The 24,127-nt window shown below is 33.1% G+C and overlaps 1 protein-coding gene across 1 annotated transcript in view; it reads right to left on the bottom strand.

The window, feature by feature from the left end:
• Nucleotides 1-24,127, bottom strand: part of LOC129225250 (protein flightless-1-like) — a 51,595-nt gene that overhangs the window by 10,746 nt on the left and 16,722 nt on the right. Inside the window, exons 13-27 of the mRNA XM_054859826.1 lie at nt 15,556-15,638; nt 14,876-14,926; nt 14,652-14,764; nt 14,121-14,306; nt 12,128-12,187; nt 11,926-12,041; nt 10,957-11,177; nt 9,701-9,788; nt 8,350-8,463; nt 5,870-5,978; nt 5,701-5,784; nt 2,296-2,392; nt 1,875-2,052; nt 1,034-1,094; nt 795-941 (exon numbers count right to left, since the gene is read on the bottom strand). Of these exons, the coding sequence (XP_054715801.1) occupies nt 795-941; nt 1,034-1,094; nt 1,875-2,052; nt 2,296-2,392; nt 5,701-5,784; nt 5,870-5,978; nt 8,350-8,463; nt 9,701-9,788; nt 10,957-11,177; nt 11,926-12,041; nt 12,128-12,187; nt 14,121-14,306; nt 14,652-14,764; nt 14,876-14,926; nt 15,556-15,638 (1,708 nt within the window). The remainder of the gene's footprint in view (nt 1-794; nt 942-1,033; nt 1,095-1,874; nt 2,053-2,295; nt 2,393-5,700; nt 5,785-5,869; nt 5,979-8,349; nt 8,464-9,700; nt 9,789-10,956; nt 11,178-11,925; nt 12,042-12,127; nt 12,188-14,120; nt 14,307-14,651; nt 14,765-14,875; nt 14,927-15,555; nt 15,639-24,127) is intronic.

The following is a 24,127-nucleotide window of genomic DNA, read 5'->3' as shown; positions in this document are numbered from 1 at the left end:
TGGGATGCCACCCTGACATAGCCATAACTTGAGTTCACGTAAAGAAACATAGAAGTAAGTTTTCATGAATAGATGTAATTTTAGCACATAAACCAGGATCAAACTACACTTATTCATGAAAACTTGCTATCTTCTTCGACAATTCTATAATTTTCAGAAGAACATTCTTCATGTTCCATATAGAACCTTACATTTGTAATAAATTTAAATTTCTCCATGTAATTTCTCAAACACACTAATCCATTTCTGCAGTAAGTTACCGCACTAAGCCAGGGCTAAGGCAGAAATACATAAAATACACCGCCAGCTCAGTCATTCCATCCGAGGACTGCTGTTTCGTGCTTTTTAGCACTCATCAGCCCAGAATAGGAAGTAATTGAGCTGATGGCGGAAAACCTCTTAAAGGATCCAAGAGAGCCATACAAACTCGTAACTTGCCTTCAACCTTTGAGTTGACCTGCACCATTGCTGCGGTCACTCGTCTGGTGTGCTAATTCTACATTAGTTACCAGTTTGTTTGGCTCTCTTGGCTCCTTTAAGAGGTTTTCCGCCTCCAGCTCAATTACTTCCTAGTTCTGGCTGATGAGTGCTAAAAAGGATGAAACTGCAGTCCTTGGATGGAATGACTGAACTGGCTGTGTATGTTACGTACACTAATCCTTTGTTGTCACATCTCGTTATCATAAAACACTGTTTCAGGGTTCTTACTTCAGAGACGAGAAAAAAGCTAATAATTATTATTATTAGTAGTAGTAGTTTTTTTTTTTTAAATTCAGGGGAGATATATCACTTACCTGAATACTCCTTGTGCATATAGGACTACCATTAGATCGAATGTGAAACATTTCAACTGCTGTACTATTCTTTGAATCTTTCCTTCTCCCATGATGAATAACAAAGTGTCTTTTAAAATGGGACAAAAATTTCAAGTTTTCTTGTTGCTGATAAATAAATAATCAATAAATAAACAACACATTTAACACAATACAAAAACCAATATTCAATAAACATGCAAAACATGATCATTTCTTACTTGATATGTTCTTACTACTTCCAATTTGTCACCAAATAAGGATTCAAATTTCTTTTGCAAGCTGGAATCACAAAAGTTTAATAAAAATAACTATAAAAATATCCATAAAATTAAAATCTTTGCAGAAGAAATGTTTACTACAAATCATTCACCAGTTTTAATAATTTTGTCAAAGATTCAGTAAAAAAATTTAGCTAGTTAATACTTATGGGCAGGGGCGTGCACAGAGGGGGGGGGAGAGAGAGAAGAGACACCTGTTGGCCCGGGTCCAAGCCTGAAGGGACCCGATATTTTTAAAACTAGGAGTGAAATATAGAAGTAAACAATATGGAGGGGTAATGGAAAAGTGATTTGTGATGGGCCCCAAAATTTCTGAGCACGCCTCTGCTTATCGGCCACTCCACGAAAAAATAAACAATTTGTTCCACGCCTGACAGTTTATAAAAAAAAATAATTTAAATGAAAAATGAACAACGTTTAGTTGCACAAGAAATTCCAAATGTCCAAACGTATGTATGATTTCTTACGCAAAATATTTTGCTCATTAAATTTAAAATGTTTACTTTTTAATGAAATGTATGAGCTGTCAAGTGCTAAACAAAATGGCTGCTTTTCTCAGGAATGGACCTGATATTTCATAGCTTTTTTTTTTCTTTCTCAAGTTATGGCAACTATTAAACAACCAAGATCATTGGTAAATGCTATTTGGAGAAGTAGAAACAAAGTTTTGAGAAGCACAGATAGTGAAATGAACTGAATTTAACAACATTTTATGATGACTTTCAAAAGTTAGCAAATGAAAATGATAATTTGAATTCCTGATTAAAACAATTAAAAGTACCTGAAGGTAAAAGTGAGCCATCCCATATTACTTGCTTCCCGTCCTTGCCAGAAGTATACAACACACTGGTAGCCATCTTCTTGAACTTCTTCCTCTGCACCTTCTTCATTTTCTGGAACTTCCAATGGAACCCAATATCGACACAGGAACACATAACAGTCTTCACTATAAAAGTGACCTGAAAAAAGAGAAAAAGCACACAGTAAGAAAACGTAGAATAAGACAAAGCACACAAATGGGAAACTGCAAATCTATTCAGTTATGAAGTTCAAAAAATTTGATATGAAGCTACATGAACAAATGATTAGGTCACAAAAAGGCTATTTTAATTAAGGTGACCTGAAAGAACTGTAACTAAAACTTTTACCAGTTTAACTAAAGCACAAATAATTAACTAATGATTTTTTAAAACGAAAGTTACCAATTTCTTCTTCTGGAAGTCTAACAAATTTTTTTCCTTCAAGTACAAATGATTCCATTGCTTCAAGATCTTCATTCCATTCTTCCATCAATGTTTTCTATTCAGTTTTAGAAATCAAAACAAATAAAATTAACAACAAAAACGAAACTAAAACATGCATTTTAATTGTGAAATTACTTTTTTGCTTGTATCAAAAATGATTTAAAAAAAAAGCATTGTAATTGTAGCATATGCAATTTTTATAGTAAAATTGTGATCATAGTTATTACTAGAGAACTTACACTGCATTAGCATTATAATAAAACTAATATAGATATTGTAAGCAGAGCGTATGAAGATAGGCTAAATATAATTTTTTTTGACTAAAATAGTTTTGGAACTAAACTGATTTTTTTTTTTTTTTTTTTTGTATCATGCAAAGGCAGGGAAATGATTTTATTTAGAGGGAAGCAGACACGTTGCACTTATGTGGAAACTTTCGATCTCAGAAGGATTTTTTTTATAAACGGAATATTCTTTTATATATTACCAGATTAAGCACAATCAAAAGTATTCTCTTATGATGGTTTTTCTTTTCTTTTTTTTCTTTTTGTAGAGAAATGAAATTTTGAATTGAATCCATAAGCACTATTTTCAACCACTCAAATGAGGCCTAAAGCAGGGGCCGCATTTCAGCATTTCGTTTGGGGGGTCGAGTTTCTTGAACATAAATTTCCTCAGAACGGTATAAAATACATATTGTTTAACAAGAACTGATAAGTAAATGGTTTTAATGTTAAGAATAATTAGGTTTGTAAAGAACAATTAAAAATTTTTCGACCGAAGCTTTAAATTTATTTTGTTATAAGTTATCTCACAAAATATCTCGGTACTAGTTTTATTTTTTAGTAAAGTTTTAATCTGCAATTTTTGGAGTCAGGAAGAACAGAAAATTTTGTAATCAAAGTTAATCAATATCCAATGACTTAATTTATTGCCAGTATAGCTAAAGAGGAAGGTCTTGCTTTGCCTCATTGCGCTTCGAAGGCAATTCTCTAACCTCCTGAGACACGAAAGTCAAAATTGGTTGACGTTCAGTTCTTCTACAACTTTCTGGTTGTGTGCGTAGTTTTTTACACTGATGAAGAGGCTCCATTATTGTAGCCTTGAAATAGCTATATGCTGTATTTTCGTGTAAATTTGTGCTTTATTTACATCGGTTTTTCAATTTAATCATGGAAGTCATCTTTCAAATGACTGACCTGATTGAAACAGTCAAAAAACAATGGAAGCAAGAAAGTTATGTCAAAAAAGCACATTTCCTTTAGATTTCTCTCTTTAAAATAACCAAGAAAGCTTTTTAAATAGGCTAGTATTTATTTTGTGTCATTAAAAAGTATAATCACAATTCACAAAACAATTCCTCTTCCCTCATGCTATTACTTATTTTATATTTTCTTTTTCGCTTTCTATAACCAACCTACATAATATTGAAGTTAAGACCAATAATAAATATATCTCATTAAATCCTGTCTCAATTTCTTGAGAAACTGAATTGATCAGTTTATTCAAAATATTGATTTAATATTTTGACTAAAACTTCATCTGGGGTTTTGTCACCTCTTCCACATTGGCATACGTTAAAAACTGTTACGAAAAGTTCTGTCACAAAGTTCCACACCTGGTTCAAGTATGCATTAATGTGAAAATTACTAAGAGTTTCAATTGTCAATCCAAGAATTAAGATTAGCGAATTAAAATTTTTATGATAGAGTGTAGCATTTATCAAAAAAAAAAAAAAAAAACGCTCCACAGTATAAATAAAGTAAACAAAAAATTCAGACAAAGGCATACATATTAAAATGACATCAAATTTTTTATCAATGAAAAGGTCGCTTTCCAGTAATTCTTCCAGGAAGCTTTTATAACTCTTGAAGACCATCTTGTGTCACTCAGAGATTGTCAAGTAAAGAGCCTCAAGATACATTTGTTGATGTGAAAGTATTTTTTGATGTGAGATGTTTTTCAAAAATAGCATATCTTTACAAAAAGTTCCCATGAAAGCATATGATACACCGAGTTGCTAAAATGTGTTTCTAGTACATGGCGTCAATGAACACTTACTAGCTGAACATTAAGTTATAATATGAGCATAAAAATTTATGTAAAATGACATGGAATTTATGCGTAAAAATTGCAGACTCTACACTGTATGGGTATCTCATACAAGATGCTCCGTCATAACATAGATTACTCAATTTTGAAATATTTAACCCATATGAAGAGATTACTTCTTTAGTTAAGGCAAACACTTATCCTCCATCAGTTTTTTCTGTTCTGAAAATTCAGGCAAATGATTTTCTAAGTTATCTAAATTGAATTTTACCATTTTATATTATTCTTAGTGAAACATTTGGGGGTGCAACCGCCCCCTCTCGCACCCCCTATTTGCCGCCCCTGGCCTAAAGTATATTCGTTGTTGAAAACGCATTCACACAAGTATTCTACATAAAGAGCTCTGATATATTTAGTATGAATCAAAGCCACACATCTGGGGGAGGGGGGGGGCTCTGCTGCATGCTCGCGAACAGCCTCTTGCCACCTACGGTGGTTCAGCATTGCCTGCAGCAGGCGAGAATTGATGATTTTAGTGGGGTTTTTTCCCGGATGTCCTGTGGACTTTTTATTAATTCATATCTCCAGCCCTTTAAGGTTTAGAGGGGTGAGACATAATGCAATGGTTTTCTCTGGAAGTCTTGTATTCAATGGTACAACATTGACCTGGTAGACTAGGGGAGATTGAGTTACAGAGCAACAGGAGTTTTGATAATATAGACTAAATGTACCTCACAGAGCTTAATGCTAATTTTTTTAGTTGTTCAACATTGAACAACCTTTTGCAAAAAATTGAAATTAAAATGAAGAATTGGTGTGTCCTAATGATATTTTGTTTAAAAGTTTTTCAGAACTGTCTCTCTTAGAAGGAACAGGAATGTATTTTTCTTGTTTAAAAAGACAACTTACAAAACTTCTATTTTTCAACCTGAAAGTAACTACTTAAATCTACTTAAAAGTGTATTAATATTTTCCACGACATTTAACTCATTTTCATGTTCCCGTTTTAATATTGTCTTATTATTGCTTTTTCGATATTTTCTCTCTCTCTCTCTCTCTCTCTTTTTTTTTTTTTTTTTTTGCCTTCACATTTTTTGCCCCACCATGATGAGAAAATAGGCTCAAAGGTATTGTGACACTTAAAATGACCCTATTTAATTTTTGCAAAAATAGCAATATAAAGGCTCCTTTATAAATTACTGATAAAAAATGGATATTTCTTATGTATTTTTCACAGTAAAATTAGGAAAGATAGCGCTGAAATCGATGATTCAAACACTTAGTAATGAAACAAAATGAAACAAAACTAACAGCTTCTTCTTTGCTCATTGCAGGTTGTCTCTTCATAAACAAAGCAGAGAGATCAGCTTTCATTTCTTGCTTACTCATCCATTTCTAAAAAAAAAACAGAAATAAGTTGTAATTAAAAAGTTTGTATTCCAACATGAAAATCCACTTGCAAAATAAAACACAAAATTACTTTTAAATCTGCCCCTGTTCTAGCCACAGATTGTGCTGTTCTGGTAAAATCAACAGCTATTACATCATCCCATCCATAAAACTTTGACTTGAATATTTGAGGTTCCGTTCTGAAATGCAATGGGAATCCAAACAATGTTAAAAGAAAAAATATCAATACAGAAAAAAAAAAACATAGCACATATTGATCAAGGGACGCAGGAGCATCTTGTTTGCCAAGGATATTTAAAACGGTAAGAAGTTAATTTATTCAGCATAGATTTCAAATAGAAATTAATAGTCATGAGATTTCATAGGATGACATGTTTTGACCTTTCACACCTTCAAATTAATAAAAATGGGCAAGCAATGAAAAAATACTTGAAGGGGCTAGAGTATTGAAATTAAGTACTCAGGCAAAGGAGAAAAAAGGTTAATTCACCAAAGCCTAATATTTAATGGTATATATTTTTATCTAACCTCTTCTAATGTAGAGCTTCTCATGCCATTTCTGTAATGAACCATTATGTATATTTTTATTTTTCAACCTTGTTTAATTTGTAGTGCATAAGGAATTACATGGATAAAATTTCTGAAAATGAGAGCAAAATATTCATTACTTGTCAAACAAAACATTAGGTAGTCAAGTCGAAGGATTACTAACAATTTGAAGTATCCATCATATCAATTGAAAATACTAAACAATGGCAGAACATAGTGCTCAAGTAACTGTCTTACCTAAAGTACAATCGCTCAAAGAACTAGAGACAATTTTAAGTTGAGCCCCAACGATCAAGTTTTCCTTACATGCTCAAGACAATGACATAATGTTTATCTGACTGCCAGATGCAACACATATGCTAGGCTAAAGTCATTGGCATAAATACAGTCGGACCTCCATATATCAAAGTAGCAAATTGTCGGGAAAAAATTCGATATATAGAAATTTTGATATATAGAAACAACCTTTGTTTATCATAAAAAATCTCTTAAAACAATAAAATTAAAGCTGATTTTTGCCAATTGCAATACAGTTTCATGTTTTTGAGTGAGTTTTCTGTAAGTTTCAGTACTTTGATTACGGTTTTCCAATTTCTCATAATGGCAGGAACTCTGCTAGTGGAAATACTAAATTTACCAGAAATAACATTTTTGCGCCTTCATACAACTTAAATCTTCGGCAATTCAACTTGATCCGTAACATTAGGGGATTTTTGTTTCAACAATGTAATCAAGAGAAAAGTAAAAAATCAATCTACTTAACTACTTGAATGATATTTCACTGAAGCTAAAAAGACTAGGAATGATCATCAACAGACAATAGCAATAACTTGAAACTGATTTTACTGTATTACTGGAACAGTGACCTATCTACACACCCCTCAAGCCCAGAATCTTAGTGAGTTTCATAGCAACCTTTAGTGAACATAATTTTCTCCCCTAACCTTCATTTTTCATGAGACAGTATAAAATTTTAAAAAAATCTATAAATGTCTCGAATTTTTTTTCGATATATAGAAACAATTTTTCTTTATAATGGACATGGAAATTTGCAGGGACTTCGATATATAGAAAATTTTGATATGTGGAAGTTTGATATATGGAGGTTCGATTGTAACTATCTCCTTTAATAATCAGCAACGGTTATCCTGCACAGAAAATATTTTATACCCTATTATTTAGACCTTCTTTTTATAATATTTCAAAACGTACTTTATTAAAATAATTGCAAGTTTCTAGATCTACTATTTCTACTGTTTATTTTCATATTTCTCACACACTTCACAAGTTAGCTGAGCAGGGGCGTGCACAGGGGGGAGGGGGAGAAGGGACACCTGTTGGCCCGCGTCCAAGCCTGATGGAGGCTCAAGATTTTTAAAATGAGGGTGAAATATATGTAAGAACGTAGAGGTAACCAATATGGAGGGCGACCTGTAAAAGTCAATTGTGACGGGCCCCAAAATTTCTGTACATGCCCCTGCAGCTGAGTGCCCCTATCAAAAAGGATGCATATCTGTTTGCAAGAGATGTTATTCTTTTCCCAGCTATCAACTAAATAACACAAAAATAAGAGATCATGGTAAAAATTCTTGAAAAAATTATTCATGAATTACACAAATCCCTAAAAATAAAAGTAGTTTAAAAAAAAAAAATTTTTTTTTTGACTTACGCTTACATGAATCATGTTTGTTCAAAACATTTTTGATTTGATAAAGCAGCTGATTTAATAAAGCGTCAAGTTCAATCAAGTTGGATTTTGTTTTGTTTTTTGCAATTTGATTCAATAAAGCAGTTGATTCAATTACCCAGCGTCCCAAGGACTAAAAATAGGGAACAGTATATTCAATCCTAGCACTTTTCTGCTTGTAACATACGGCAAAGTCCACATTTTAGAATCCAATCATTCACACATCTGTACTACTTGAAAGCTTTGTATTAATCAATTATTCCATTAAAAAATGCATGATGTGAGAACAAAAGAAATAAAGAAAACAGATTTACCCTTCTAAGACTCTGTGCACAATGGCATGTTTTGGCCTTTTAATCATGCTGCAAAGTTCTTGGGACAGTTTCAGAGCAGCAGCCCTAACTAGACGAGTGGACTTTTGACCAAGCCTAAATAAAGGAAAGAGAATAGGAGAAACACAATATAATTATCCATTGCTGTTTTCAAAATTGAGTTACAATTTATAATTTTCATGTTTAATATTTTTTAAAAGAAATGAAGCTGTCACCAAACATTGCAGTTGTCAAAGGTCATACATGATATACTTTTATTATGTCTTTTCTCACTTAAAGAAATTTGCTTTTGCAACTAGGAATATATACATGTGAATTTATTGTCCAACAAGTATGATTAAACTCATCAAATCGCTACATTTATGACCAAAAAATGTTTACAATAGAAAATAATAAATAATAACGCAAGATAAGAAAAAAAAATGTAACTATCACTTAAAGGAGTCATCTCACTTAAAATTCTACTACGGGACATCATGAACTGTTTCACAGAACTTTCAGAAGAGAAATGCTTGAGAACCACAAAAAATTTCTCAAAAAACTTTTTGGAGCACAAAAAAAGAAAAGAAAAAATCATTTAAATTTTGTCGTCTTGAACTCAAATTATGTTTTTTACAATCATGGATTGTGATACGACCCTATTCTTTAAGTTTCTTGTTTCTACAAGTGGATTGGAATGGGAATGGAGAAGGAATTTGCACCTGTCACATTATGACTGGTCATTTGATAGATTAAGTAATACGAGACATATCCATAAAAAAAGAACTGTTTATTAGAATGCGGTGATAAAGATCTGGTTATTATATCAATATTAAATGATAGGGATTAGTAATTTGGAAATTTTGTATCTAGATGAAGTTTTGCTTTTTAAGTTCATCTATGTTAATGTTTTTCTTCAGGGGTGCCCCCCCCCCAAGTTCAATGGCACAAATTCTCCCCTCCTTTTTCTCAACCCTCTTTTTCTTTTTTATATTTTACCTCTCTTTTTTCTTTTATTGATTTCTTTTCAACTTTTTTATTTAATTTATCTTTTAAAAACTTTTATTTAACTTATATTTTTTAAATATTTTAAATTATTTATTTATTTATTTTTAATTATTATTATTTTATTTGAAAAGTTGTGTGCTATGCCAATGACATACACACACATACACAAACTAAATAAATAAATGAAAAACATATAAATGGAATAAAATAAATAATTTAAAATAAAAATAAACCAATAAAGAAATTTAAATAAATAAAATTTTAGAAAATCCCCCCTGGTTAAAAAAATTTGATGGTGCCAACTTGCACCCTAATGTAGTTGATGCAAATAGGAAATGTAACTTACCAGACAAAAACATCAGTTGAACAATCCAAAATGTACACATTCTTTGTATCCAATAGACTTTTCTCAAGCTTTTTTTGCTTAATTTCAACTAGTTGGAATATAAGAGAAAAAGGATTATATAGTGCAATCTGCAAAAGCATCCTATGCAATTTAATGACAATATTGAATCAGTTTTCTTTACAAGGGATTTTAACATAGACTTAAAAAAAAAAGTTCTCAAACAGTAAAAGAAGTAAAGCTCAGAATTCAAATTTATTTAGTAAAACAATCAGAATGAAACATTTCAGTAGTAAAAAACAAACTAATGTATTACTTATTACACACATGAAATAGAGTTTTCTCTTAACTTGCCAATGTTTAAGAGTCATTCACCAGAGATGATTGTCTTTTCCTTTTTGCTTGCTCTCTCCACTTACTGGATAATTTTTATCCATGTTTCAGCAAAGAAGGTGTATAACAGGGTGCAGCATATCAATCTCATGTATTCCGAGAGTGCATTGTGTTTGTTGTGGTGGGGATACAGAGCTGGAAGTGACGTCTACAGGTATAAATATGTGCAAAGTAGTAACCAAGGCATAGCCCAGTGAACATTGTAATGTGCTGTGGTGGAGTAATGGTGGTTTTTGACAACTGCTCAGCAAGAACTTTGAGTTTGGTTCCAATTTGGCTGACATTATCTTGTTCCATAGAAAAAATTTCATGTTTGGGTATCAAACTTAAGAACCACCACAGGTAGGAGTGCCCACCCCCTCTAAGGGTAAGGGAGGAACACTCTCCCCACAATATCACAAAAACCCCTCAAAAGCAAGAGTCCCCTAAAAATGACAAAAATATCCCTCAAAACACCCCCCCCCCTAAAAACTTCAATACCACAGTCTGCGCCCTAACTCCCCCTCCCCTTACCTAGGTGGGCACCCCTGCCACAGGTAATAAACCACTACACCTGCCACAGGAAAGCAAAAGCAGCAGGTGGACCTTAGACTGTTACAACGTTCAAAAATGTAGTGCATGTAAGAGCATCTATGCGAGAATCTAACAAGCGCCAACTTTGCCCAATTTCTCTGGGCAAGTTCAACATGGTTTGCCCAAAATTGTAACAAAAATTGCAATTTAAATATGTATTGCTATGGACATACATACATGCAATTTTTCTGCAGTTATCAAGGCAAATTTGGTAAAAATATGTTATGATTTGAAAAGGGAATTTTGTAGGTGTTGAGATAGTTATTTCATTAGATTCATTGTTCAAAACATACCTTGGGGTAGTTCCAAATATCCCATACCAAGTCCAACTTGATACAAGATAGGACGTACTAAAACAAATGTATCAATGGAATCTTCAGACGGTGGTTCAATAGCTGATGTATCATCAATGCCAAGCAGTTTTAGGTAATCAGACTGTTCTTGTCCCTGGATCATAGTAATTATTTCAGAGAGATTTTTCCGTTCATTTTTATTCATCTTTTCTGCAAGTAATCTAAAAATAAAACAGCCATTATAGGTTGTTAATGTTGTTAATGGCTTTATTTGCTTTTTCCATCTAACGCTTCAACTTGACTTACTTTTTGTCTTAGTAAAATATAAAATATCAGGCAAATTCACTGCCGAAGGTGTCTCCATTTTAAATTTTGATATACAGGACTCGATTTAATAGAATACAGCTAAGGATTGAAGAATAAATCCAAAAAGACTTTTTATCTTTTATGGCTTTTTCATTAAGAAATTTTTCTTCAGTAGCTTAACATACATTTGACATTAAGGTTGCTAAATAATATTAAGCAAGTCTCTTAGCTCACTATGATGTTTCTTAAAAATATATCATTTAATTGACATTATATACTGTATTTTACTTGAAGAAGTAAGGAAAAATTCCTCTTTTGTATGGGGGCATTTTTTGCATGCAGTCCCCCCCCCCCCCAAGGGGGGCGGAGACAGGTATTTAAAGAAGGAACAGAAAGTTGCTGCTCTAATGATTGATACTTATTTTTGATTTGTTCTTGAATTCCTAATAGTTTTATCAACAATGACATATAGCATGAAATTTGCAAATAAAAAGTTGAGAATAATAGTAAAATAAAAAAAGGCAAACAGAACAGCAATTAATACTTCTGAAATAATGCTTTTCGTCAAACAAGAAAAAAGAAGCATCTATTAATTATTCAATATATCTAAAATAAACTATTGATTATACTTAAATTAAAATACCGAAGAAAAAAAAATTTTACCTTGCTTTTGATTGGACAGTATTTTTTGATTTTTTTCCATTCCAAATAAATATTTTCTTTCCAGCATCTAAAACAAAAACATATCTTGGGTCCAAAGAATTGTACTCCACAGGAAACTAAAAAACATAGAATTGCATGAGTAAATCACCCTTACAAGCAAACATACAAAACACTTTTCCAACTAAAAAATTATAATTCTTACCGATTCAATATGTAAAATTCTGTTATTTGTTTCTAATCTGTATAGTCTTGATACATATTCCTGAAAGAAAAATAAACTCAACGGGTGAAAAAATGAAGACTAATTGAAAAAATATTTTTAAATATTTCATTATTTATTCAATACAGATTTTTATTACAAGTAACAATATTAGCACTAAAACAAAAGCTGATTTTTAAGTTTTCAATTTACTTTGACGTTACATTATCTCAGTAATATAATTATACATTTGGGATATAAAAAACACAGCGGAATAACCTACTCATATAAAAATATTTTTTGATCTGAGTTAAAGGGCAAAACTAAAAAAAATCTGTAGCCCTCGGTGGCCAGTGGTCACAAGTTGATTAGTAACCACTTTTTTGAAATAGTATTCACTTTTTTCTAATTCTAAGTGCAAAAGAAGATCCTAAATATATTAATTAATGTAAGTAATATATTTTTAATAAATTTTCATACAGACTGCATCTTGATCACGGTGGATAAGATTTTGTTAATTACTTAATGCCTTAGTACACTGTAAGGTCCTTAATTTTTGAGGTAGCAATTGGGTGACAACTGACCTATGAAGACAATTTTACAACATTTGCAGCAGCATGGTATGCTAGCTTGACAACTATTGCTTCGGATAACTTTGACGCTGCATCAAAGACAGAAGCGTCATCAAGGGCAAAGTGGTAAACAGGAATGGCGTGATGTCATGTCTTCAGATGAATCCAGGCTCTGTATACGACATGGCGATGGTTTCTTCCGTGTTTGGTCCCATAGTCGAGAGCCAAAGGTAGTCGAAGCCACAGCTCTCAAGCTGATACACCATGATGCTGCAAATGTTGCAAAAATGTTTGTACAGACTCTTGCTATCTTGCAAATGACCCCAACACTCACAACGCTTCTGTACAATCCATTAAGGTCCCACGGACAAGATGTTTTTCATCTCCTTTATTAGTAACAGCGGACCTCTGAAAGTACAGAACAGCATTTCTTATGATCCACCTGAACCCGGTGATTCAGTCACAGGATCAGCATGCAGTCATAAGATCTCGACTGACCACAGCAACAATACCGCAATAAAATAAACTGCAATTGCAGTGGACTATGATTCAACCTCTATCAAAGTCAAACAAATATTAGTAAGCAGAAGTATTTCATACATAAGGTATTGCAACAACATTTCCCCAAAAAGACATTGCTCAAACAGTTTGTGCGTGAGAAACCAGCTATAAATTTCTTAAATTAAACGCATTGTAGCTGGTGCCACTGATGTCTATTTCAAGTGACTGCACCGAAAATCTAATCATTTGCATATCAGAGCATCTTCTTTCTGTCGAGTAAATTTCAAACTTGCAGCACGTCGCCTTCTTGGTGTAAAAAGTTTAATGGCCAGTAGTGTAGTTAGGTTTCAAAATTGTTGATTTCATATACATGAAGGATACAAATGTACAAATGCAAAAGAAAAAAAGATTTTAAATTAAAAACATATTTTTTTAATTTCCATGACAAACTATATATTGAGGTAAAAATATTGATTTAAAGCTGAAATATGAGAATGATGAAAATAATCTGCAAACATCAGCAAACGTACAGATTACAAAAAGAATGAATATATATATACACATATGCTATGCAATATAGAACATCAAAATCTGAATGCATAGCTACAAAATTTTAATAAGTTTTCCATTATATTCAGTAAACAATAAGAGTTAGTTTTTGTTAAATTTTGTTTAAAAATGAAATTAGATAATGTAGTCCTATGTAATATATTGTATGTTGTCTACATACATAAAATCTTTATTCTGTTAAACGGCTTACTATTTTCCCGAAACATATTTTCTTGGTTATTTTCGAAAATCCAAACTAAATATGGCCCTAATTAGTACAGATTTTTAATGTTCTCCTGTACATATATGTGAGTGCATGTTTGTGTATATCTTTAAAACACTTAAATGACCAAAATCAACTATTAAAAACTTACAACTTCTTCAATGGTGAAAAATCCACTAGAGGTACGCCCACCTTCAATATAAACAATTTCTGTCTCAAATAGATCCAGGAACTCATCACTTTCATCACCCTGCTCTTCCCTAATAGTTCGGCATTGTGCTCCCAAGAAATTTCTTAAATTTACAGCATGAATAGCAGCACAAGCCTTTTTATCCAACTAAAAAGAACAAACAAATACATCTGTATATAAACACACACACACACACACACACACACATAATATATAAATATATATCAAAATAAAATGCTAGTTAAATCATAAATTCAACCTTGTGATTTTGGGAAAGCAAGATACAATAAGGATAGAATTTTAAAAATATATATATTCTCAGAGGGATTGAAATAGCTGCACTTAGTTAAAAAGCAAATTCATCTCTTTAATATCTTGCATTATACAATAAATAAATAAATAAATAAACTGATTAATATTTAAAAAACAAAAAGTAGAAGGAATCCATACAAATATTTTAGTATGGTTAATCTAACAAAAAATGTAACTTACAGTAGTTTGAGAACCGATCCAATAAAATATTTGCCAATCTAAGCTTTGATTTTCATCTAAGGAAGTTTTAAGAATAATATAGCAGTCACCTTCATAAAACTTTCCAATTAGAGCTGTAAAAATGAAGTAAAATAAATTTTTATTAAAGACATTTATCCAAGCACAATGGTTAATTTTAAATTTAATAACAGAAATGTAAAGACTAAAAGAACCATTGTTTATACCTTCATCAACTTGATTTGGTAAGAAATTTTCAATTTCCCAACAAGATAAACCTGAAAAAAAACACACACATTAGAAAATAATATGTATTTCAGCATAAACTGCAAAGCACTGAAACTATTGAAAGTTATTTCAATCGGAACACTTTGTAGAACTTATCACTATACTTATAATAAGTAATATTTAAATCAAAATTAATAAACTTCAAAATATACATTTTATGCACAAAATAAAGACTAAATTACAGAAAAACAAGCTGCCATATTATAACACTAATTTATTTTATAATGAGACAAAATTCCTTCCCACACATAAACAACGTCTTTTATTCAAATCCGAAAGCTTTTTCAGTAATTTACAAACAAAAAAGGGAAAGCTTTTAATTTATGACATGACAAAAAAAGATAAGAAAAAACTTAAGATATCAATACTGGGTGTCACTGGAAAGACATGGCTGTTCTTGGAAGGGGGGGGGGACGCTTAAATGGAATGCCATAGCAATGATATTTTGCTGATTCTTACTTACTAACATTGATATTCTTTTTTTTTTATGTGTGTAGCCAAAAATTATATTTTGGTGACAGCTACTCTTACACTAATTCAATCCTTAGGGAGGTCCACCCGACACATTGGAAATCTCTCATTTACGAATTTTATTGAAAGGGACAGTTTTAAAAATTACCTGGTATTTGTCCCACTTCATCATCAAAAAAGTCACTATAATCCAATGGCGGCTTCTCTAGAGCTTCATCCCACCTTTTAGGTCTGTAAAAGAAAATATGTAACTTAGCTTGAGTGCACTTTACTCATTACTGCACAGTGTCATATTTTTAGGAGTTTTACTACACCTTTGGAAGAAAACTAAATGCTTTCCAATATTAGTAACTTGCACATTCTGTCAAGAGTATTTTTTCTATATTTCTACTCCATAACTGGAATGGAATATTCATTCACAGTTAGCTTAGCTTCCAGTTGTCTTTGTGTAATTTAAAACAATTTTAAAAACATTTTGCTTTAAACTAAATTGGGTATTGTGGATTAATGCAGTAGCTCATGAATTGCTTAGAGAAATAATACATTTTTATACATTTGAAAACATAATCTTGCAAGAAGATATGTATTTGAGGGGAAGAAAGTAAAGTTTTTCAGTTTCAAACATGTGTAGCAATTAATTTTTAAGCCAGTGGTTTCAAACCTTTCTTACTCAAGCTTTGCACTTCAAAGTAAGATGCACTTTGTGGGCTAAAATGCTTTAATATATTTAAACACTTTCCAGATAACATAAATAAACACAGACAAGAAAAGAAAATTACAAAGCAATAATTGTTAATTTTACTATTACTACATGCTTATTATATACTAATTTATATACTAATATGAAGTTTCTATCTGCTTTTTAGAAACCAATATCTGACTATCTGGCAGGGGCGGCAAATAGGGGGGTCAAGAGGGGGCGGTCACACCCCAAATTTTATAAGCATAATGATAGAAAATGGGTGAATTCAATTTATGCAAATCGGAAATCAATGTTCATTTTAAAAAATCTCGCTAGTTCCCAGTAACTATTTGATGAAACTCGATGCATTCTCAGACTAGAAAAAGTGTTTTTCGTTATTTGGATGATGACTTAAATTCATGAAGAATTTTCCGGCCTTTTCAGAACATAGAAAAGTGATAGAGAACCATGGTTGATTTTAAATAAAGAAGACATTTCCTCATTTTGGCTAAATATTTCATACTTGTGTGCCCAGTGTAACGATGGTATGTCCAATATGAGAGGCTCGTGCAAAGTGGTGTGGCTGCATGTTCTTCACAAGAAAAATCCTTGATATCATACAATAAATTTTACGCTCATTTTTAAGTGTATATTTATTTGATGAGTGTTTATCGCTTTCTTCTGCTAGAAACACGTTTCAGCTGCTCAATGCATTATATGCTTTCATAGAAACTTCTTAAAAATGTATATGATTATTGAATTAAAAAGAAACATATCAACAAATACTTTTTATGGCGCTCTATAATTATGCAATCTCGGCGTGACAGAAGATGGTCTTCACGAGTTAAAACCATAAAATTAATTCCCTATAACTTCAAAGCAGTGATTTGACAACTGAAAGAATTATTACAAAACGATTCTTTCAATGGTGAAAAAGCTCATGCCCTTTACCATGTATGACTTTGTTTGAATTTTTATTCAATTTGGTTGTACTGAGGAAAGTTTTTGAAAAATGCTTTACTCTATCAAAACATCTTCAATCCGCTACCCTTAATTTTCAGACTATTCAAACCACAGTTCAATCTACGATTGCTCTGTGCAGCATACTACCATAGTTCAATCTACAATTGAAACTGAAACTAGATTTTATATAGATGCATATTTCAATCAATCGTGAAACCTTTCAAAAAATTCTTCCTCCGAGCCAATTTTAAAAAGGTGCAAAAAAAAAAAAAAAAAAGTGACGAAAACCCACACACACGATGTGAAGTCAAACATTGTTTTCTTAATATTTTGTATGAAGTAATCGATTCAGTTTCGAATGAAATTAATACAAGATTTGATGATAATTATTTTTCTGTATAGTTGGCTCTATATTATATGGATTGGATGTTGAAAACAAAAAATAAAATGTTTTAATTTTGAGTAAAATTTTTAGCATGAGGCAAGAAAAATTACAAGCAATATACCGACAAACCGGTTATCACATCCAGAGACTGCAGTTTCATCCTTGGAATCCCTCTCATCAGTCTGGAATAGTGAATAACAGAGCTGGATGCAGATGATATCTCATTGAAGCTGAGAGTGCCTACGAGACTAGATCAGACCCCGAAGTGGTTTTTTGAGGGGAAAAAGTAGGAAATAAGGAATTAAAAATTAAAAAAGTAGGAAAAGTAGGAAAAAAATCACTTAAAAAAGTAGGAAAAAATAGGAAGAGATAGGACTACACATACGTTAAGATGACTGACAATCATTAGGATGAAAAAAAAACTGGTGGAAACAAAGATATTAATTACAAAAATATGAAAATAAAATCTAAACAAAGAAACACCTTTCACCAATAGAGTAATTTGAATTTTGACTCCTTGAATTCAAATTATACTTTTCGCAATCACGAGTGTGTTTGTGTGTGGGGGTATGTGTGTTTGTGTGTGGGGGTATGTGTGCTTGTGTGTAGGGGGTATGTGTATGTGTGTAGGCATGTGTGTTTGTGTGTAGGGGTATGTGTATGTGTGTGTAGGCATATGTTTGTGTCTGTGTGCAGGCATGAATGTGTGGGTAGTTGTGTGTATGTGTATGTGTGTGTATGTGTTTGTGTGTGTATGTGTGTGTATGTGTTTGTGTGTGTATGTGTTTGTGTGTGTATGTGTGTGTAGTTGTGTATGTATGCGCGTGTGTGTAGGACATGGATGCAACCTGGAGACGGTTTTCGCTGAGGTAAAAAAATAGGCTTTGTCGCAACTAATTTAGGGAAAGCTGAATTTTTGCAGGATGTTAGCAAATAAAGTATACACTAAAAAAGTACAAAGTCCCGACCCCCACCCCTCTTGCTTTCTCCCCCTACCCCCTCCGAAACATTGCAAGAGCAGTACTATGATTATACGTTTTTCGTGTCGCAACTAATTAGGGGAAAGCTGAATTCTGGCAGGATGTTAGTACATAAAGAATACACTAAAAAGTCACAAAGTCCCGACCCCCACCCCTCTTGCTTTCCTCCCACCCCCTCCGAAACACTGAAACATTGCAATAGCAGTACTATGATTATACGCTTTTTGTGTCGCAACTAATTAGGGGAAAGCTGAATTTTGGCAGGACGTTAGTAAATAAAGAAAACACTAAAAAACCGCAAAGTCCCGACCCCTACTCCTCCTGTCCCCCCCCCTCTCTGAAACACTTAGACCATCAAGAGCAGTACTATGATTATTCGCTTTTCTTTTCGCAGCTAATTAAGAGAAAGCTGGATTTTTGTACGATGTTAGTACATAAAGTGTACACTAAAACCTAGACAGTCTCGATCCCAACCCCTCTTGCTGCTCCCCCCCCTCCTTCCGAAACATTGCTCACTCATCAGTTCAGTACTATGATTATACGCGTACAGCTTGAAAATTTATGATGTTACCAAGGTATTCCTTTTTTTATTTCACTCCTAACAATATTATAAACCAGTGGTGCCAAACCTAAGGCCCAGGTGCCGTATCCGGCCCGCGAAGCTGATCCGTGTTGCCCGTTGTTTTGTGAAATGTTACAACTCAAAGAGCACAATTAATGACAAATTTACAAATTGTTAGCCAAATATTTAGAAATTGGTTTCTGAAAACATTGTTGGGGACCACTGTTATACACAAATTATGAAACATACAATTTTTATGTAGATAGCTCAGTTTCACCATTTTACCAACTTAATCATATGCGGAAATCTCACAACAAAAACCAAAAAGTAACTTCAACAAATTAATAGCTTTTTATCATTACGTCTTGGAAAGAAATGTTTGAACAAAATTTATAGATAATAATATGATAATAGTCATTTTCTTGAAATGGATCAACAACGTAATAAGGGGCCATCTTCTAATATTTCGTTGGTTTGGTCCGAAATATTGTTACAGTGCATTCCACTACAGTGTCCACACATAGATGTGCAATCGAACCTAGCTTTACGACAGATGCAGTTTGGAACACATAATCTTTTCAATTGCAAGATACTAATTGGAGAAGTTCACTTGAAGCAGAGGTAATCTTCATGAACTTAGGAATCAGTTTGTTGCATGAAGTATAATGCCATCCCCACTCTTCTGGGGGAAGTTTAAAATCTAACCGAGTTTGAATCTGGTGTTGACCCTAAAGACTCTGGTGGAAACCTTAAAAAGATATTGACGGGTGACGTCTGAAGTTGGTGGAAGTTTTGATAAATCAAAAGTGGACTTAAGGCACATTTTTGTGATTAATTGCTTTTCACAAACTTTTATTCAAACTTGGTTAGGTTTTAAACTTCCAGCAGAAGAATGGGTTTGGAAATATATTTCAAGCAACAGACCTTTTCAAGCAACAGATTCCTAAGATCATGACAATTACCTCTCTGCTCAAAGTGAAAATCTCCTACTAATATCTTGCAACTGTAAGACATTGTGTTGCAAACTGCAGCTGTCGTAAAACTGGGTTCAATTGTACGTCTATGTGTGGACACTGTAGTGGAATGCATTATAACAATATTTCAGACCAAGCCAACAAACTGTTAAATGACCCCTCATAAAAGAAAAATTGTAGTTATAATAACTTGATGCCTTTTTTTTTTTTGAATGCAACCTGTTTTTCAGAAACCAGTTGCTACATAGTCCTTGAGTTGTAACATTTCGCAAAGCAACGGTTCACACTGATCAGTTTCATGGGTTGGATGTGACCCGTGGGACGTAGGTTAGGCACCACTGGTTTATAATATTGTAAGAAGTGAAATAAAAAAAGGAATACTCCGGTATCATCATTAGTTTTTGAGCTGTAAGCGTATAATCATAATATTGCTATTGCAATGTTTCGGACGGAGCGGGGGGGGGATGAAGCAATAGGGGTAAGGACTTTGTGTTTTTTTAGTGTATACTTAGTATATCAACATCTTGAAAAAAAATCGGCTTTCCCCTATTTAGTTGGGACACGAAAAGCGTATAATCATTGTACTGCTCTTGCAATGTTTCGGAGGGGGTGGGGGAGAAAGGGGGGTGCGGGTCGGGACTTTGTCTTATTTTAGTGTATACTTTTTGCTCTAACATCTTGAAAAACATCCGCTTTCCCAAATTAGTAGCGACACGAAAAGCGCATAATCATAGTACTGCTCTTGCAATGTTTTGGAGGGGTTGGGGAAGAAAGCAAGAGGGGTGGGGATTGGGGCGTTGTACTTTTTTAAAGAATACATTACGTACTAACATCCTGCCAAAATTCAGCTTTCTCTTAGTTGCGACAAGAAAAGCGTACAATCATAGTACTGTTCTTGCAGTGTTTCGTAGGGGGTGAGGGAGTGGGGGGGAGAAAGAGTGGTGGGGGCGGGACTTTGTATTTTTTTAAAGTGTACTTTATGTACTAACATCCTGCCAAAATTCAGCTTTCCCCTAATTAGTTGCGACACGAAAAGCATATAATCATAGTACTGCTCTTGCAATGTTTCGGAGGGGGTGGGGGCGAAAGCAAGAGGGGTGGGGGTCGGGACTTTGTGGCTTTTTAGTGTGTACTTTCTGTACTAACATCCTGCCAAAATTCAGCTTTCACCTAATTAGTTGCGACACGAAAAGCGTATAATCATAGTACTGCTCTTGCAATGTTTCGGAGGAGGTGGGGGCGAAAGCAAGAGGGGTGGGGGTCGGGACTTTGTACTTTTTTAGTGTATACTTTATGTACTAACAATCTGCAAAAATTTAGCTTTCCCTAAATTAGTTGCGACACGAAACCTTTATTGACTGGGCTAATAGGAGCAGCATCGTGAGGAGCCGGTCGACGGTGATGGAGCGGAGGGTGGTGGTGGGAAAATAAAATGATAGGACGCCAAAAACAGTCAAGTGAAAGCAATAAGCAATCGTGATTGCTCAAAAAAAAAAGGAAAACGACTGAAAATGCAGAACTAAAATAAAATGTGTTCTTAAATATGGGACATAAAATTTATAATAAAATAATTAAACTAAATAAATAACGAAATAAGTCAACTAAATAGTTTGTACTATGTTATGTATTTTTAGCATTCAACATACATTTGTTTCAGGCACGCCATTTATGGGGGTCAATTTCTCCCCTCCTTGGCTTTGGAAAATTAATGCTTGTGCGGCTTTTGTTGTTTGCAGATAAAATTTGCATTCATTATACACCCTTCGCTAGCCACCTCCGGATGGGGGGGGGGGGGATCAAAGTGATGAGTCAGTTATAATTTTAATCAAGCAATAAAAACGAATATTGTTTTAATGGTTTGATGATTTTTACCTTCTTCTTGTTCCAAAATTTTTGTCACGAAAATAAAAGGAAACATCCATGCATGGTAAACATAACATTTCTATCAAAGACAAAGATCAGTTACTAACGTTTCTTTGTGCAAAAAAGGGAAGGCATGTAGTTTATCTCAATCCTCACCATACAACAAAACTATTCATTCGGAAATTGTTCTCGAAATTGAGAGTGAGGGGGGAGCACCTGACATCAAATGCCTGTATATATATCTCTTTCTCCCCCCTCCCTTTGATCAGGCGCACTAAGTAAAATAACTTACAGTAGATACGCCGCATCGGTATAATTGCCGCACCCGAAAAGAGTAAGAGTCTGCCAAAAAAATTTCAAATGCTCAGAAATGTCGCATTGCCATAAACACAGCACATAAAAATGATGTGCAACTCCTCGATATTGATGATATATCAAAGTAGAAAATACCCATTAAAAAGAAAAAAAATACATATTAGTTAGTAGCTCTATCCCCCAACTTTTAAAAATATGAAGAAATAAAAACAAAATATTGCATTTAAATTGATTTCCGATTTTTCTCCAAAAATCGGGAACGTTTTGCCCATCCAGGTTTTGCTATGTTTTTTTTTTTTTTGCAAATACACTCTTTGCAAGGAAAGAAAATGAAATTTTATAAATTTTATAATCATGTTTACGATTTAGAATGAACAATAATCATACTTATGTACGAAAAAAGTTTCCGCGATTATTTTTCAAGTAGTCAGTTTTTGCGAATTTTTGTTATCTGTCGCTTTTATGTTGTATAAAATATGTATAGTGTACAAGTTTTTCATTTTTTGCTTCCTTATGTTCCTTTTAAGGTTTTACATTATCTTTTTGTTTAAATTGAGATCCATTTCACTTGTAATCATACAAAAAATTGGCGAATAGGAAATTCGGTTTTTCCCGCATTTTTTGAACAGTCGGCCGTTTACTTTACTTAAAGCTTCTAATTGATGGGTAAATAATATATGATTGCATCAGAATGTGCCAGTATCTATTTTTTTTTAGTTTCGTTAATACAGTAGGACTGAAGTCAGGGCGATAAAAAGAAAAGTCGATCATAAACGCCGCAACGGCAAAAAAAGTCACTTACGAAAATTTAACTTTTAAACACACAAACGTTCCTTCCAGAAATTACTGTAGTCGTTCAATGAAAAGCTAAGGATCCGTTTGTTCCTTTTACTTTTCAAAACCAAAACATGCAGAAAATTATCGGTGCGGCATTGTAAAAATTAAGAATCAATGCACAATTAGAAGTGCTATACTAAAGAAAGAAAAAGTAGGAAAAAAAAGGAAAAAGTAGGAAAATAAGGAGAGAGCTCTAAAAAGTAGGAAAAACTAGGAAAAATAGGAACTCTTCGGGGTCTGCTAGATTATTCAATGATGAAAACTTAAGCCGCTCACAATTTTTGAAGTTGCTGGGAAGTTGGGTGATTTTGAAGAGCAAGATATAAAAAGTGTTTTCATACATAACTTTGTTACTTCAATTATTTTTTTAACTTTTCCATTTAGCTCAGTTAGTAGAGAAATATTTCTTTGTCTCAGGAGGTTAGAGAATTATTTTCGAAAGACAATGGCCAAAAAAAAATTTCTATTTAGTTGTACTGGTAAAACAGCACGACACTGGGCACTGTCAGATTAGTAACACGATTTCCTGCTCTTCCGAATTCCAAAAATCATCCATTAAAACTTTTCCAAGAGGTATAAAAACTTTAGTATCGAGATTTTTTGTGTGATAATGTATTAGAAAATGAATCAAAATTTTAATTGTATCCAAACACAAATTTTTATTCATAGTAAACCGATTTTATGACCACTCCCTGTTAGCTAATGTGTATTTTGTACCACTCTGTAGCAATACATATTTATGAAACTCGACCCCCCCCCCCCCAAATGAAATGCTGAAATGCCGCCCCTGCTATCTGGCTCAAAATTCACAACAAGTATTCTAATACCTTTTTCAAATCCCTGCAAATAAATTATAATCCCTCCTACCTCTCCTGATCTAAGGTACAGTAAAGGTTCAGGAAAGTTGGATAGAAATATGGTGGGTGGATGGAAAATACGTTATGGAAGAGTCAGTCAAGGTTAATTTCATGAGCCTTAAGACTGTTATACGAGATAAAAAACCATTTCTCAAATTCTAACTTTGACCATCTAGTTTTTTAGTCTGCTTCTTAAAAGGAATTGCCTCAAAAATGAAAGGCAAAATTGAAATTTTAGGATTTGATAAGTCTATAGGACTACTAAGAGTAGAATTGGTATGAAAGTTTGGTATTCTAATTTC

The sequence above is a fragment of the Uloborus diversus genome, chromosome 6, assembly GCF_026930045.1.
Source record: "Uloborus diversus isolate 005 chromosome 6, Udiv.v.3.1, whole genome shotgun sequence".
NCBI classification, from domain to species: domain Eukaryota; kingdom Metazoa; phylum Arthropoda; class Arachnida; order Araneae; family Uloboridae; genus Uloborus; species Uloborus diversus.
This window is presented reverse-complemented; position numbering and strand designations above follow the sequence as displayed.